Source organism: Oncorhynchus gorbuscha, linkage group LG12, assembly GCF_021184085.1.
Source record: "Oncorhynchus gorbuscha isolate QuinsamMale2020 ecotype Even-year linkage group LG12, OgorEven_v1.0, whole genome shotgun sequence".
Lineage (NCBI taxonomy): Eukaryota > Metazoa > Chordata > Actinopteri > Salmoniformes > Salmonidae > Oncorhynchus > Oncorhynchus gorbuscha.
In genome coordinates this window covers 21,357,139-21,375,767 of record NC_060184.1, presented here as the reverse complement: position 1 = coordinate 21,375,767, position 18,629 = coordinate 21,357,139, and the positions used below count along the sequence as shown (strand labels likewise).

The following is an 18,629-nucleotide window of genomic DNA, read 5'->3' as shown; positions in this document are numbered from 1 at the left end:
TCTTCGGTTATAGTCACAGCCGTGTATATTCCTCCTCAAGCCAACACCATGACAAAGAACTTCATTGGACTTTATGCAAACTCGAAACCACATATCCTGAGGCTGCATTTATTGTAGCTGGGGACTTTAACTGAGCAAATTTGAGTAAAACGTTACCGAAGTTCTATAAAGGCTTTTTGCTACACCCGCAATAACATCTGCTTAACACGTATGTGACAAATAAAATTTGATTTGATAGGTGCCCTTTGTGAGACATTGGAAAACCCCCCTGGTCTTTGCGGTTGAATCTGTGTTTGATATTATTATTATTATATTATATGAAATTCACTGCTCGTCTGAGGGAACTTACAATTATCTGTATGTGTGGGGAAACAGAGATGAGATTCAAAAATGTTAAACACTATTATTGCACACAGAGTCCATGCAACTTAGTATGTGAATTGTTAGGCTCCCCATAAGAATGGGGATGAATACTTATTGACTCAAGACATTTCATTTTAAAATGTAATACATGTTAGATTTCAGGCTGTAACACAAGGTGGGAAAAGTCGAGGGGTTTGAATACTTTGAAGGCACAGTAAGGGTTATACAATTATTGTGGAACTGTGAATGTTTTTGCTGCCTCAAATGTTATCTGTTTTATACAGCTCTTTCCGTTTTCACTTTCTTCAATAAAAAGCAGTGCAGCACTAGATGCAATGAGCTCTTAATTGCTGGCTTCCCTTTTTCCCCCATTCTGACCTTTGCCTACTAATCATCATTCTTCTTTAATTCAGTGTGATTTGGTCGTACTTTAGAAAGTTGTGTAGCGTATCTGCTTTGTGTTTTCAATGGAAATGTTACATATCAAAAGTTTACTATTTTTTTTAATATATACTTTTTCTTTTTGAATCTTGGTCTTGTCCAGTTTTTCTGAGGGAGGAAGCTTTACTGTACAATATACTCCTGAAACATGATAAATGAGCTGAATCAATAAAACCCTGATTTGTGTACTCAATCTCAAATGCTTAATTGCATTTTTCTTGTTGAACAAGGATTTTAGTGAAAATGAGCATATTCCAAGACATTTACCATTTTATGCAGTGGGTGATTTGATTTCCTCACCTCATCTTGCATGTATGTGTGTTTCTGGAGGAGGAGCAGTTCCTGGAAGTTTTGCCAGTTTTTCTCCCTGCAGTTGATCTCTTGACAGATGAGGCTGCATGTACAGACTGGATGGCACAGATACATTTAGGAAAAGTTCAATTTAAGAAAGATGTTTACATTTTCAAACCAAATTTGACAGGGTGAAATATGAGAACCAGGCCTTCTGTATGCTGTTTAAAAACGACTGGCAAAAATTATACAAAACATCTAGCGTCACTTTAATACTCTTATTTTTTATCTGCCTAAAGTCACAGCCACCTGTATGGTAAGGCCTGACCACAGGAGTAGCAGTGTGGGACGTGTCTCTATGAAGATCAAAGGGGCCAGCACAAGTTTCGACAGTTCTAGTGAGAGGATGAGAGAAGCTGCTTCCTCGCAGATGAGTGTGCGTGCTTGGTCGCCCGCGTACAATTTGCAAACCAAACACTTCTAAAGAAACGTAATTTGTGTCTAAACAACGACATTCTATTATTTTGTTTGTAGTCGTTTTTTCGTCAATGTTCACGATGTTACCCGCGAAATATAGTAGTGTTATAGTTTTCTTCACAACTTTTTGGTTTTACGCAACTTTGACACACGGGAGTGGATTTAGTCATTCAACTATTTTGGACCCTCATGGGAAGTATAATCTAAAGTGGAGGTTTGACCGGAGAACTATTACTTTTGAAATAGAAGTGGAAACTAGAGGATATATAGGATTTGGTCTATCTCCCAACGGTGCCATGGCGTCGTCCGACATTGTCATTGGTGGAGTCACGGATGGGACACCGTATCTACAGGTATGTTACTCACCTGGGTTTTATAGAATGAAAGTGACGCACGGTATCCTTGCAGTTTTATCACATGAGAGGTGGGCTACTTTCACTGTAATTTAACATTACATACATATTTCAATTGTGCAGCTATATGAAAATTATGATTTATATTACATTTATGTTTAGCTATTTTCACAGGGCACTTGGGTATATTTGGGGTGTTTACCTGATGAAATAGTATTATCCAGAGCCATGTATTTAGATGAGACATGTATTCCTAAATACATGGCTTTGGATCTAAAAGTAGATTAAATAATAATTGAGAGTTTCCAAATTGAATTTATGGTTATTGGTTCGGTGTAACAAGCTATTGGCCATACCTGTTACTGTTAGTCCGACCCACTGCCTTATGGTAAACTTTTGTGGGGCACAGCCAACAGGGTAAAGGGTCTGGATATTGCTACACATCACAGGAAGCTCACTGTGCCTCTGGGATCTGGCAATGATGCCACACAATCTAACACAGTCCCTCTTATTGTGTTACCAGAGGGTCAGGGTCTATGAGGAGACAGCAGCTGTAGTTTTGTGCCAATGTTGTTGTTTGTTGTCATGTATTTACAAGCAATGCTTGGCAGTGATACCGACAAAGACATAACAGCCAGACACTTGCCACAACAAAGCCCTGTATATACCTGGTGCTAAAGTGTCCTGTGTCCTGATCTTGTCCGCATTCTGATTGTGCCCACGTTTTCTGAAATGTGTCTACACATGGTATTAAAATGTGTCTGTTACCCGTCCACTGTGTCTGCATTGTGACCAGATTTCCTGGTCCATCCTTGTATGCAAATCATTTCACAGCTATTCTTTCAAAATAATTTGTATTTATTTTAAGACTTATATTGATAGACAGTCATTTATATTTCAGATACGGAGCATAAGACACATTTTCTGAAGCTTTAATAGGAAAACTAGCTTTTTAGATTCTTCCGTTTGCAAATATATACACTATATATTACACACACAAAAGTATGGCATAAGTCAATTGGCCACCTTGTCAATGATTTTAAAGTGTAGGATAATGATGATTTAAATGGTTTCACTGTCCACATGCGTTTGTCCACAAAGCGTGCCTGACTACCTCCGGAGGTGGTCAGGAAGATCTGATCACAATGCGTATTTTAATCATCTACACCTGTCTAATGATGTGGGTACAATCAGAGTGTGGAGAAGATCAGGACAACGGAAGCATGTTGGTACCAGGTATAAACGGGGCTCAAGGCAGTTGGTTAACCACAAATGCAGCATAGTCCTGTGGTAATAGTCATTTAGCTAGTCGTCATCCTAGCTAATGTAATAATACAGTAATAGATCAGTAATTAAGCAAAGTAATGTAATTATCTACCGTGCTCTTTCAATTGTGTCATTGGAACACTGGTTCTCCCAAAGTTTTGTGATTTACATCTATGAATGTATTTTTACATTGAAGGCTCTCTTGTCCCCTCGTTCAGGACAGTGTTATTGCAGACAGGACAGTTGTATTATATCCGGCATGCTTTCAACAGGATTACTTTGCAGACGCCAACAGAAAAGTGCACAGAGATGTGCAGCAGAACTACAGGCTGCAGTATGGCAGCGAGAACAGTACACACACAGTCCTGGCTTTCAGCAGGCACCTCCTGACCTGTGACACAAGTGACAAGGACATCACGGTACGTGGGTGGTGGAAATGTTTTATCAATGGGAAATGTGGAGGTTGATGTTTGCGTGTTTGAATGTGTGCTTGTGTGAACGTTTTAGTTTAAATGTCAGTTCATGCCCGGTGTGTTATAGTACTTCTTACCACATTTTTAAAATCGAAACTCACTTCTAGATAGAAGATGTGTATGTGTATTGTCTGCCCAGGAAAGCACAGTGAGGGTGATATGGGCCTACCACAGTGAGGATGTGGGACCGTCAGGACCGATGTATCATGGAGTGAACAGGGGGAGGAAGAGTATGCGGCTACTCGACCCAGGAAGTAAAGCTAATATTTCCTCTGAGATGGACTTTTTCCACTTGCAAAACATAAACGTAAGTGTGACAGCTGGAGAAGAAAAGGTTACTTCTCTCACCCACTATCCATCTCTTAAACAAACTTGATACCACTTCTACCTTTTATTACTTCACAGGACCTTTTGTACTCTGAGACTGCATTTGCACTGTGTGAGATTTATGATCAGTCCCAATTTTATGGAGAGTAAATACAGTATCAGTCTCTCTGTCTGTTTGTTCCTCTCAAGATAGGTGCCAGTGCCATTCAAGGACACTACCTACTGGTGTCAGATATTTAAGATGCAGGAGGTTCAGAAGAAGCACCATATCATTAGAGTAAGTACACACTTGGAATTCATTGAGCTATATTAACAACACAGCAGAAAAATGATAGCAAATCGACCTCAGGCTTTCCCTTGAGGAAGGAGTAGCCTATAGTTCAGTCAGCATGCAGTCATCTTGTTTACCTTTTTTTAAAGGCATCTCACCTGGATAATTTCTGAGTTTTTATTTGTCTGCCTGCCTCCCTCTTTCATTGCTGTCGTCTGAAGTGGGTTCCTCTTTCATTGCAGTCATCTGTAGTGTGTTCCGTAGAGAAATCTGTAGATATTTCTCCCACTTCTGAGGCACACCTGCTGCTTGTTTGCTGCTCCAAATTGCTATTGTGTATTAAATGAGCCATTATATAAATTATATATTCCAAACATAGTTGAACTAGTATGAAACCAAAAAGCTTTAAAACACACTTGATTAAAGGAGGTAGCACATACAATTTAGATTCAAAAGAATGGTACGATGACACATTCCTTATCCATGTCTTGTTCTAATCCTTAGTGGGATTTGTCATAAAGACCAAATGTGCTTTTTTTAAACTAGATGTTGATGTTTTACTAAAGGGCCTTAGTTATATTAACATAGTAAGGAATAGTAGTTCTGTACTGTATCATGTTATCATTGGTCAGATCACTTACAGTAGGACTTTTCTGCCAAGTAGAAAACATGAGAGTTGCTTTTAAAGTTGCCATGGCTATGACCTCTGACTTTAGAATCCTTGAGCTCAAAACAAAGTCTTCAGTCATTAAGTGAACCAGAGCCAGAAAGATATAAATATAGCTAGCTAGCTCTCTTTTCTCTTACTCCCCCTCCAGCACACAGCTTACTGTACTATACATTAATCTGGCTCTTCTGTTCTGCATTCTGCCACTCTGATGATGACAATTAGATCATAGAATGAGAAACACCAGAACCATTCTATCAGAAAAATATGCTCCACTGTCCTTATTCAATTTGTCAGAGGAGTTGTGTAAAGGTTTCAGAAAAGGTCTGGAAAATCCTACCCTTATTAAAAAAAGGTCTGGAAAATCCTACCCTTATTAACAGCTGCAGGGCTCAGAGGATCTGTGATTCCACTATACATAACACAGACTGTTGTGATATCCCACATATTGTTGTGAACTCTTATTTTGGAGGGAGCTCTTTGCGTGACGAAATATTGTAAGATGATTAAAGTGTTGCCTTTTATAGAATTAGTAGAGTAAATTGGAAATCATTTCAGTATCCAAATGCCACGTGGGAGTCGGACTGTTGGGATAAAACATTGTTATTTTTCCATCCCAGATGTTTTCATGTGCGTGTGCATGATGTGTGAGTCAGTGAGTGAGAGGCAGTATGTAAGACATCTGTTATTATGCGTGATATGAATGGGACTGTCTCCTCCAATTCATCTGTGGTCTATAAAGAGACGCTACTATTGTTCTTTTGGGGTTTTATGGCATTTATACAGAAGTTTAAAAGGCCCATCTCATTTTCCCTGTGCACGTTATACCAATAATCCTATCTTGACACTTCAAAAAGAGCCCATTCCCATGATATTTTCTCAGTCACGGTTTCTGTCCCTACCCTCTGTTCCACCTCCTTCGTCCCTCTGGGGGATTTGGTCTTTCACCACCTCACTCCACAACTCTATTATCTTGGGCACCGCAACCTCACCTCCTGTTTAGATGACTCTATGACTTTCAAGACTTCCTGAAAACTGTCTACATGACATGCTTATTTTAGTTTGATAGATGTATTCTATTCAATGAAGTTCTTTATTCAGAGAAAGTGGCATATAAAGTGTTCTATGAAGGCAGAGTTTGTTACACAGTGTACCAAATCGTCTAACAAGAGAGGCGCTATCCTTCCTCTCTCATGGCACAATCTCAACCTCAAACTTAGACTACCACGGCTGCTTCCACCATGAATAAATATATTTGAGAAAAAGTAGGAAGAATGTCTAAATATTAATACGGTGTTCATGGGCCAAGCTTTGGTCTTGTGTCCTGTTGGTTTTAAAGGAGGCCTCACAGTATGATGTCAAGGTTTGCCCAGCAGGCAGCAAGCTGCTTTTCCCAGATTCTAAGTCCAACCTAGAGGCCCCCAGGCCCATTGAGGAAAAACGTATTTCTTTACATTTACTTTTCACTACTTTCATCCTGAAGTGAGCAGGGCCTACCCAATCCTGTTTTCCCCTCTTGTGTGAAACCTACTGTTGAGAGCAATATAATTGAGGTCTAACCCTTTCCTGCAGTCAAATGACTAAATAGACTTCTAGTGGCCTCATGGGTGGAATGTTGTGAAAAAAAATGTCATTATTTTATAATTAATAAACTGCAAAAATGTGGTGTTTCAATGTCAAGCGGTTTTGTTATATTTCAGTCTTCTGTGATGTATATCAAGTGTAATATTGGGATGCACATTCAAAATGGAATACATTTCAAAATACTAATATCTGACATGGTACAGGTGTCTTCTTTTTTTAAAGCCCATAACCATGTGTGTATTCTTTTGTTTCAAAGTAGATTTGTTTTAAGACTACCAAGAAATGTCTGCTAAATGACTTAAATGTAAATGTAAATGTAAATGTAAATAATCTGTGTGACCCTGATTTAGCCCACTGCAGTAAATGTTAAGGCAAGTGTAGGCAATTCAAAAGAAGCCAACTGGGGTTAGAATACAGTAACATTTACTACTTTCTTCTTTTTGTTTACAGATTGAGCCTTTGATTCAAAGGGGCCATGAAAACCTGGTTCATCACATTTTGTTGTATCAATGTGATAGCACCTTGAATGAGAGTGAGCTCAAGGCTGGCCATGAATGTTACCATCCAAATATGCCTGACTCCTTTCTCACGTGTGAGACGATAGTCTTCGCCTGGGCCATTGGTGGCGAGGTGGGCAATTGGTTTAAATTTGTAGTCATTTTTAATTCAGTGTTATAAAACTTTTCATTAGCCACTTGTATTTCCATGTATCAGAGTGATCATGTAAGCTTCCTTATTAACATGTTCAGTATGCCTCTCAATCTACCCTTACAGGGGTTCACCTATCCACCCCATGTTGGGCTGTCCATTGGCACACCAATAGACCCTGTCTATGTCCTGATGGAGGTCCACTATGACAACCCAGCCTTTCAACAAGGTATAGTACACCCACAAGGACACGTCATGTTGCATTACTAACTATGAATGTGACTTGTCTGCCTTGACTCTATTGTAATTTTCCCGTTTCACCCATTCACACTTGTGTGGTCAAGTGATATCTACAGCACTTTACAGTTCAACAGTCAGTTACCCTGTTCATTGTAATGTTACTGTTTCATTGTCAGGAGTGGTGGACAGCTCTGGCCTGCGTCTGTTCTACACCCCAGAGTTGCGTCAGTATGACGCAGGAGTGATAGAGACAGGTGTGTGGGTGAGTCTGTACCACATGCTGCCTCCAGGCATGCAGGAGTACATCTCAGAGGGACACTGTACCCGCGAGTGTTTGCAGGAGGTAAGAAAGCCAGCTATGGCGGAGTCTTTCAAACTGGAGCGATGCCTGACATTCCCATTTCACTAGGGAACAACAGGAGTCAAACATCCACTGTTAAATTACTGTTATGCTATACCACCAACAGTGACAAGCCTCCATTTTAGTCTTGCTACGTGCACAAAATAGTGATCATCCAAAAGTGCAATAAAACTAAAAAGCACTTTCTGCATCTGTGAGAGAATATCTATTTGCTCCTCCATCAGTCCCTAGGCCAGGAGATGCCCAGCGGAGTTAGGGTGTTTGCTGTTCTGATGCATGCTCACCTAGCTGGCCGCGCCATCAGAACCAGACACTTCCGGGGCCAGGACGAGCTGCAGCCCCTGTCACATGATGAGGAGTTTGACTTCAACTTCCAGGAGTTCCAGCTGCTGAAGGACGAGAGGCTGCTGTTACCTGTTGGTACTCTGAAATACTGTTTAGCTGACACATTAAAGGTAGACTCAGTGATATGATGTAGGTGCACAAAGTAAACAGCATAGTGGGTCAATTTCCACAACAACTAAGAGCGTTGAAGAGTAAGGATAAACTTCTCCACTGTTTTCGTCCCGTACCTACCACGCTCTAACAACGTGAAGCGAACACATGCATATGCGCAGGCACTGTGTGTGACCGTGAGAGAGAATTCTTGCATCTCGCTCACCGCAATATCTGTGGTGCTGCTCGTGGCAACATAATTTTGCTGAGTCTACCTTTATATAGTGTAGGAAATATGGGATTATAAATTTACCGCTTGAGCTTGCCATGCAGGTTGAAGCATGTTCCCCTCTCCCTGTGATGAACAGTAATGATTGATGATTGCATGACTTTGATCCACCTACATAGATAAAGGACATAATTAGAGGTTCATCTTTTGGCTGTTGCCTCGTACCGTCGACCGCAGCATAGCCATGCTAAAACCACAGGAAATCACACCTCCTTGTACTGTATATTACTGCTTTAGTGTTATTGTAATTATGTACTTTTGTTTGATGTGGGGTTCTGTCACGTTCGTCATAGTGAGGAGACCAAGGCACCACGTGATTTGAATACATTCTTCTTTTAATAACGAAGAACACGTAAACAAAACGAACGTAACGCTATATACCACGAGTTCTGAAACAGGCAACTACACATAGACAATAACCCACAGATAAACCAAGGAATATGGCTACCTAAATATGGTTCCCAATCAGAGACAACGATAAACAGCTGCCTCTGATTGAGAACCAATCCAGGCAACCATAGACATATAAACCCCTAGACTATAAAAACCCCTAGACAATACAAAAACCAAACACACCACCCTTGTCACGCCCTGACCTAACCAAATAAAAAAGAAAACAAAGATAACTAAGGTCAGGGTGTGACAGGTTCTAAATTCACAACCACAGAAGAGCCTTGATTTTAATCTTTCTTTTCAGGGTGACAATTTGATCACAGAATGCAAGTACACCACAAAAGACAGACAAAACATGACCTGGGTAAGAATGCACTACTCAGAATCCACATGGATAAATGAATACTTATTTTGCCACCTTTCTCTATTATTTTCTTCCTTTTGCTTTTATGGGGCCTTTGAAACTGAGCTGTCAGCTCTGACATGGTGAATCCAGCTCATCCTTAAGATGTGGCTTCTTCCTAATGATCTGTTTTATGTTTAGAGTTTACAGAGATCACCTCATTTTTTACATGTGTTCTATTGTTCCTCAGACGGAGCCTATTTGAGCTTATGTTTCAAATCCGTCTCTGTGTTTCTATGATTTGATGATTTGGTTGATTGCAGTACGGAACAAAAATCATCATGTTCGTGACAACATTACACAACCCTTCAGGGTAGAGCTATGGGGTTATTGCTTTGACTTCAGATGTAACATAAGATGGACACAAAGCCCATATTGTTTTTGAACCATTCTTACCTTTGAAGAAAAATTACACAGAAGGATGTCATCATTCCTATTACACAATTACAAATGAATAGATCAGTAGAATTAGTATACTTAAATGGAATGGAATTTAGTGTTCTGTACTTACCGGTATAGAAATGAGTTGTGTTTCCCCTGCATGAACCTCTTGGTTGATACTTTCAGACATAAAGTGCCGTCAAAAAGTATTTGCCTCCTTTCTGATTTTCTCTTACTTTTGCATATTTTTGATACTGACTGTTATCAGATCTTCAACCAAAACCGACTATTAGATTAAGGGAACCTGAGTGAACAAATAACACAACATATACATACTTATTTCATTTATTTAATTAACAAAGTTATGCAACACCCAATGCCCCTGTGTGAAAAGGTAATTGCCCCATTACACCCAATAACTAGTTGTGCCACATTCAGCTGCAATGACAGCAACCAAATGTTACCTGTAGTTGTTGATCAGTCTCTCACATCACTGTGGAGGAATATTTGGCCCACCTTTGCATGCAGAACTTCTTAAACTCAGTGACATTTGTGGGTTTTCAAGCATGAACTGCTCATTTCAAGTCTCAATTGGGATTAGTTCTGGACTTTGACTAAGCTATTACAAAACTTTGATTTTGTTGCTTTTTAGCCATTTTCATGTGATTTTGTGTTTTGGATCATTGTCTTCTGCATAACCACACATGGCCTGACAGTCTCCTGTAGAATTCTCTGATACAGAGCATAATTCATGGTTCCTTCTATTAAGATAAGTTGACCTGGTTCCTGAGGCAGCAAAGCATCCCAAAACCATCATACTACCACCACCATGCTTGACCATTGGTATGAGGTTCTTACTGTGGAATGCAGTGTTTGGTTTTTGCCAGGCATAATGGAACCTATCTCATCCAAAAAAGCACTTGGAAGGAAGCACCTGGATGATCATCAAGACTCTTGGAAGAATGTTCTATGGACAAAAGTCAAACCAAACACTACATTCCACAGTAAGAACCTTATACCAACGGTCAAGCATGGTGGTGGTAGTGTGATGGTTCGGGGATGCTTTGCTGACTGGACGACTTACCTTAATAGAAGGAACCGTGAATTCTGCTCTGTATCAGAGAATTCTACAGGAGAATGTCAGGCAATCCGTCTGTGAGCTGAAGCTGAAGTGCTGCTGGGTCATGCAGCAAGACAATGATCCAAAACACACAATCAAATCTACATGAAAATGGCTAAAAAGCAACACATTTTAAGTTTTGGAATGGCCTAGTCCAAGTCCAGACCTAATCCCATTTGAGATGTTGTGGCAGGACTTGAAATGAACAGTTCATGCTTGAAAACCCACAAATGTCACTGAGTTTAAGCAGTTCTGCATGCAAAGGTGGGCCAAATATTCCTCCACAGATACGTGAGAGACGGATCAACAACTACAGGAAGCATTTGGTTGCAGTCATTGTAGCTAAAGGTGGCACAACCAGTTATAGAGTGTAATGGGGCAATTACTTTTTCACAAAGGGGCATTGGGTGTTGCATAACTTTGTTTATTAAATAAATGAAATATGCATGTAATTGTTGTGTTATTTGTTCACTCAGGTTCCCTTTATCTAATATTAGGATTTGGTTGAAGATCTGATAACATTCAGTATCAAAAATGTGCAAAAGTAGAGAAAATTAGAAAGGGGGCAAATACTTTTTCAGGGCACAGTACTGTATGTGTTACAGGCTGTCTGTTGTTGGCTGAACAAATACTTTTTCAGGGCACAGTACTGTATGTGTTACAGGCTGTCTGTTGTTGGCTGAACAAATCCTTTTTCAGGGCTCAGTACTGTATGTGTTACAGGCTGTCTGTTCTTGGCTGAACAAATACTTTTTCAGGGCACAGTACTGTATGTGTTACAGGCTGTCTGTTCTTGGCTGAACAAATACTTTTTCAGGGCTCAGTACTGTATGTGTTACAGGCTGTCTGTTCTTGGCTGAACAAATACTTTTTCAGGGCACAGTACTGTATGTGTTACAGGCTGTCTGTTCTTGGCTGAACAAATACTTTTTCAGGGCTCAGTACTGTATGTGTTACAGGCTGTCTGTTCTTGGCTGAACAAATACTTTTTCAGGGCACAGTACTGTATGTGTTACAGGCTGTCTGTTCTTGGCTGAACAAATACTTTTTCAGGGCTCAGTACTGTATGTGTTACAGGCTGTCTGTTCTTGGCTGAACAATCTGTCTGCAGATACCCCCCAGGACCACAGATGGGATCTTGGTTATATAGTTGTTTGCAGCTACTGGCATTGTTTTTTACAGAGACATCAAACGACTGATGACTTACAGTCGTAAAACGTGGCTCCTTCTCTTCTAGAGTTACTCTCTACTGTTCAGGAGTAAACATGCCAACCAATTGTTATTCTGGAACAATATAAAACAGAATTGTATTCTGTTACAACTTTGTCACCACAAGGCACTGTTATTGTGTCAGCTTCGTGTTAGACATAATACAGCCTGAAGTGGTACTTAATCTATATCAGTCACATGTTTTCAGAAACAGATTTTCATGATTTCTTAGTGGTTTACAAGGACCCTGGTGCCAAATCTTAGTGTTTGTTGAAGTTCATGATTGTTCATGATTGTTAGATATCCATGTTGTTGTGGGGCTAAATAGAATAGAATAGAAGTGTAATTTGATAACAGTAAAGTAGAGTAAAGGCAGTGGTGCAGATTACACGCTGTGCGTAGGACCCCAGCGGCCCCCCACCATCATTTTGTAAATGCTATTGTAAACAACATTTTAGGAACTGAGTCAAGGTCTCAATTTATTGTTGAGAGATAGCATACTAGAATACACAATGTGCAATTTTGTCATTTGGTTGTGCATCAGCAGATTTTCTCTTGTCATGTCACTGACAGTCACTCAATTATCCCATATCAGCTAACATTTTATAAGACTGCAAGGATTATAAGTCTAGCCAGCTATCTAAACCTTCATCGCTGAATTAGGAAGGGCACATGCCCAGGGGCCCTGACCTCCAGGGGCCCCCATTGATTTTGTTAGTCATCCAGATGTTGTATGAACATGGCATAAGCCAAGGCAAAATGTTGTACAATATCAGAAAAGTTTCTTTAGAACAGCAACATTTTCTCTCCACCCCATATAACATTTTGTAGAATTGTTGGAAAATGGCATTAAAACTGCAAAATGTTCAATCCTCTGCCAAGAGGGAGGCCACTAAAATGCCTGCGAGGTGGGGGGAGGACAACCAAATCTCACTTAGGGCCCGCAAAAGGCTAAAGGGCCCGCAAAAGGCTAAAGGGCCCGCAAAAGGCTATGTAACCTTTAATGTACCTGTTGTATTGGTATTTAGTATACAGAATAGGGAAAGGGGGTTATCTAGTTAGTTGCACAACTGAATGCATTGAACCGAAATGTGTCTTCCGCATTTAACCCAACCCCTCTGAATCAGAGAGGTGTGGGGGCTGCCTTAATCGACATCATCGGCACCCAGGGAGTAGTTGATGTTGGGGGTTATCTGCCTTGCTCAAGGGCAAAACGGCAGAATGTTCTACCTTGCCGGCTTGGGGATTCGAACCAGTGATGTTTTGGTTACTGGCCCAATGCTCTTAACCACTTGATTTATAGATGATTTTCCCTCTGGCTATTCTCTCAGGGTGGTTTGACCACCAGGGATGAGATGTGTCTGTCCTACCTGCTCTACTATCCCAGAGTGAATCTGGCCAGGTGTGAGAGCCTCCCTGAGATCATCGGGCAGCTTAAGTTCATCGGAGTCAAAGAGATCCAGGTGCCTGTCACGTAAGTAAGAGGCTCTGTACTGTGACTGCAATACCCATGTAGCTGTTCAAGTTGGAACCTGTAATACCAATTGGGGAAGATCATTTTTATGTGAAGTGTTTTCTCTGCCTGGAGCACCTTACAAATGTCAAAGGTCATACACAATGCATTATCATGGAGAAGTTATGTTCCAAATGAGTTACTGCATGATATAGAGAGAGATTAAATACGTCCCCCCAGGCCTGGGAGAGAGAATAGGGGAACGACTGGAAGAGGTTTATGGTACAAAGAGATTGCATGTCATAGGAAGGAGGAAAGGACTGAGGAATATGGGGTATCGTCCCAAAGAGCTCATAGTCACACTAGCCCAGTGGGGTCAACATGTGGAGCACATCTGAAGTTGAGCACAGTGGTACTCTTTTTCCTGTTTTAGATGGTTCTGTTTTGTTTTACCAGTTAGCATGCTGGACTTTGACAGCAAGATATACAAATCAAAAGTTTATTGTTTTCCTTAATATGTTTTTGCTCTTGCATTCCATTCATTTTGTTCAAAATAACATACTGTTCATCCATTTAAATTAGAAAATGCACAATATTTGTCTCTGTAGCTAGATTCCCATTCAATTGGTGACAATTTTTCATAGGAATATTCTCAAATCTGAATAAAGAAAATATGCGCATTTTCCCCCTAGTGGTGTTTCCACCAAACTAACGTGTTGTAGAGAAAAATCTGTGCATGATGACAGTGCACACAAAATGTACATGTTTGCTTAAGTTTTCATTACCGAATAAAAAATCTAAAGGTCAACTGATATTTTTGTCACAAAAACTGTTGCGTTAAATAGCAAATGTGCCTCGTCTGGTTTTAGCACCTGCACTCTAGGCAACAGCTCACATACAAACTGAGGGTAGGCTAGTCTACATTATGACCTTATTATGGATGCAGGAGAATTTTTGTATTTGTCAAACAGCAGTCAAGCATCGATCATCATGTCACCAGATAAGACCCTCGGTATTTATTGGAAGGGAGCATCAAGCTCTTAGCGTGCACTTTCAACACCCACTTCATCTGGAGCCTAATAAACTGTGTGGTTTCCTGAGTCGTAGTTGGAGGATCACATACCATATCATCTTATAGAAATCGTTGATATCATCACGTGACTCCAAGTTTGCTTTCATGTGATGGTTATTATATCAGTATTTGCGCTTACAGGCGTTTCCACTGCTATTTCTCGCATAATACATTTTACCGACACCCACCACTGTCGAATTAACATAGTACCTGTAGGTATTTATCAAATTGTACAGAAACCTGTTTCTATCACATCTGTCCTGTTTTTTATACTGTATGACTTTACTTGCATGAAATCTGGATGATAGCATGCTTAGTGAAACAAATCATTTTACCATTAAGTTTTTACACCTTTGCTTTTATGCAAATAAAATGACAATGGCATCAAAAGTAGATGTGAAATCCTGAAACATAACATCAATCTACTTCATGTAATCATTAGATGACCTACAAGTCAGTTCATTGTCAGTATGTCAGTAAATTAAATAAACATAGTGCAACCTATTCCTTAACTGATGCTACTGCAGGTAATGGTAATGTGTCCATGGTGTTTCCTGTCCATATGCCCCTGAGTGGTAAGTTGTGTAAGCGAGACCTTAGACCTGAGAAGAGTTTGTAAAAAAGGCCTGTAAGTGAGTCTATTTGATTGGTTGGTCTGCTGGAGTGCGTTTTCTGTTCCTGCTATTAATGCATGGCTACACTCCTTTTATTCCAAGAAGCCTTGTCATGAAGAGGAACACCAACCATCTATAAACAAAAACAGGCCTTAGCAGGAAACAGCAGTCCCACTTTCCCTAATGTCTTCCTCATGGAAATGCTTTTGGAAGGATTTAGTTAGCAGCTGCTGTTTTTCCTTCTGACCATAAATTGTAAAAATGTTTAACAATGTAGAGTGTATTCGGAAAGTATTCAGACCCCTTCACTTTTTCCACATTTTGTTACATTACAGCCTTATTCTAATAATGATTCTATTATTTTTTCCCCTCCTCAATCTACACACAATAACCCATAATGACAAAACAAAAACAGGTTTTTAGAAATGTTTGCATATTTATTTTTAAAAATCTGAATTGAAATATCACATTTATATAAGTATTCAGACCCGTTACTCAGTACTTTGTTGAAACACCTTTGGTAGCGATTACAGCCTTGAGTCTTCTTGGGTATGACACTACAAGCTTGGCACACCTGTATTTGGGGAGTTTCTCATATTATTCTCTGCAGATCCTCTCAATCTCTGTCAGGTTGGATGGGGAGCGTCGCTGAACAGCTATTTTCAGATCTCTCCAGAGATGTTCGATCGGATAGAAGTCCGGTCTCTGGCCGGGCCACTCAAGGACATTCAGAGACTTGTCCCGAAGCCACTCCTGCCTTGTCTTGGCTGTGTGTTTAGGTTCGTCATGTGCCTTTTACTGGGGAGTGGCTTATGTCTGGCCACTTTACCATAACGGCCTGATTGGTGGAGTGCTGCAGAGATGATTGTCCTTCTGGAAAGTTCTCCCATCTCCACAGAGGAACTCTAGGAGGAACTCTAGGAAGAGTCTTGGTGGAAGAGTATTGGTTCTTCCATTTAAGAATGATGGAGGCTACTGTGTTCTTGGGGACCTTCAATGCTGCAGAAATATTTTGGTGCCCTTCCCCAGATTGGTGCCCTTGCCTCGACACAATCCTGTCTCTGAGCTCTACGGACAATTCCTTCGACCTCTTGGCTTGGTTTTGTCAACTGTGGGACCTTATATACTGTAGACAGGTACTGTAGGTGCCATGTCCAATCAATTGGTGCCATGTCCAATCTGTAGGTGCCATGTCCAATCAATTGAATTTACCACAGGTGGGCTCCAATCAAGATGTAGAAAAATCTCAAGGATGATCAATGGAACAGGATGCACCTGAGATCAATTTCGAGTCTCATAGCAAAGAGTCTGAATACTTATGTAAATAAGGTATTTCTGTTTTTTATTTTTAACAACTGTAAAAAAAAATATCCTGTTTTCGCCTCGCCGTTATAGGGTATTTTGTGTAGATTCGTTTTTTAAAATTATTGAATCAATTTGAGAATAAATCTGTAACGTAACAAAATGTGGGAAAAGTGAAGGGGTCTGAATACTTTACAATGCACTGAACTTGCATACAGTGGCTGATATATTGTGCATCAGCATGTGTATGGTAAATATTCTACCTTTTACATTCTTCATTTTACATTCTACCTTTCACTTACTGTATATTCTTCTTCTGTCATAGGACCTGGCCTTTCATGATCAAGAGCCCAAAGAAGTACAGCAGCCTCTCCTTCACAGAGGCCATGGACAAGTACAGGTGGTCGAAGAACAGAGGGAAGTCCTTCAACCAGATGGTTCTACAGCTGCCCATGAATGTGCGCTGCTCCAAGTGGGGGCAGGACGAGTGGTCGGTGAGTGTTCAGTCAGGGCTGGAGTTGATGTAGTGCTTTCAATTAGTCACTGACTAGGGAACCAATGAATCTGTGTCCTTTCATTCTTCTGGGATATTGATTTATATAAATGTTGGTCACTTATTCGTTTAAAACTGTATAATATATGATTGAATGTGTTTTAAATAGTAATCTTCCTCACTGTATTTCATAGTTGTACATTTGTCCCTCTTTTTGTTTCCCCTCCAGATTCAAGGGACCATAGTGTCACCACCAGTGGTGAAGTCCGAAGTCAAGCCTCCCTCCACGATGTGCCGTTCTGCCTCAGAGCCACACAGTGGAGTGGTTCTAGTCTTTACCATGTGCCTCACGTACTCTATAGTCCAGACCTGTTTAAGCCTTTAGTCTATAGCCAGACCACTGTGTGAATCACACCACTCACTCTCTCACACCGGCTGTGGAAGATGTTGTTTGACTGAAGAAGACAAGACATTCCTCCGCACTATCCATTCATTATGTGTTATTGGGATGTCTGTTGAATGCAAATTCAGTCTTTGATCAGTAACAATAGAAGATGGTTCTAGAATGACTTCTCTGACTTGATCGGAGGTATCGGAGTGTGAATTATTATAAGGAATCTTCCATCGGATGGGCTGAAGTTCACATGTTGGAAAAATGTTTTGTTGTTGTCTAAATATATACATGTATAAACCATACTTTTTATATTCTGTGTGTCCAAAAGTTAATACATGTTTAAAGAGTTTTATTTTGTAGTTATAAGTATTACCTATGGTCAAGTTTGGGTTGTTAGTTATTTATTTTGAGTATAAGACAAGACCCTTTTGCTAGTATTGCTCATGATGCGTTCTTCATAGCCTATGATTGGAATTCTCTAGACCTGAGTACATTACTTGACAAGTCTACATAGAAACATAGTAATAGATGATTTCCCTGATCCCATTATCCTGTGGCAGCTCAGGGGGGGTTTCAGTACTGTAAGGCCACTGTTATGGCCTTGGGCTCCCTGGTACCGCTAGGAACATCTCTCCCTAAGGCCGCAGGGCCACCAGCACCACTAGTCCGACTTACAGCGATTACTCTGACTGACTAACTCTAATGTGCCAACGTCCCATATAGTCACAAACAGGTCAAAAAGGAAGGTCTCATTCTTGCTTTTCTGCATGTGTGATGTGGTTAGTGTTTGGAGAGAAGAGTCATGGAAAATGGAATATTGTGTTATTTACAGATCACGTGGATTTCAATGCATGAATATTTGAATGGATGAATGGATGGATATTTAATCTAATGGGATACAGCAAGATACATCAGTGGGATAGGGAAGCAAGAGAAGGTATGTGAATTATTAGATTACATGGGACCATTGTGAAGATGTACTGCCATCATTGTCTTTTACTAGGTTATTGAGTGTTTTGTTTCTCTTTGTGTCTCTAGTCAGGCTGGATTATTTTGAAAAGGTAGTTTTCTCACAGGGGATGGACTTAGCTGTTTTGAATTTGCCACCATCTGCAGTGTGGGACTGATGTATTGTTTGAGATAGTCATGGGTCTGCACTGTGGGACTGATGTATTGTTTGAGATAGTCATGGGTCTGCAGTGTGGGACTGATGTATTGTTTGAAATAGTCATGGGTCTGCAGTGTGGGACTGATGTATTGTTTGAGATAGTCATGGGTCTGCAGTGTGGGACTGATGTATTGTTTGAGA

At 40.3% G+C, this 18,629-nt stretch overlaps 1 protein-coding gene across 1 annotated transcript; it reads left to right on the top strand.

Moving 5' to 3' along the window:
• The first annotated feature begins 1,229 nt into the window (after positions 1-1,229).
• Positions 1,230-17,629, top strand: LOC123990696 (DBH-like monooxygenase protein 1 homolog). The gene is made up of 12 exons (XM_046291450.1): positions 1,230-1,925; positions 3,464-3,610; positions 3,804-3,971; positions 4,185-4,268; positions 6,964-7,143; positions 7,288-7,390; positions 7,578-7,744; positions 7,987-8,178; positions 9,184-9,243; positions 13,324-13,466; positions 16,759-16,927; positions 17,156-17,629. The coding sequence occupies exons 1-12, from the start codon at positions 1,644-1,646 to the stop codon at positions 17,309-17,311; spliced, it is 1,851 nt and encodes a 616-aa protein (XP_046147406.1). The 5' UTR covers positions 1,230-1,643; the 3' UTR covers positions 17,312-17,629.
• Positions 17,630-18,629: the final 1,000 nt, after the last annotated feature.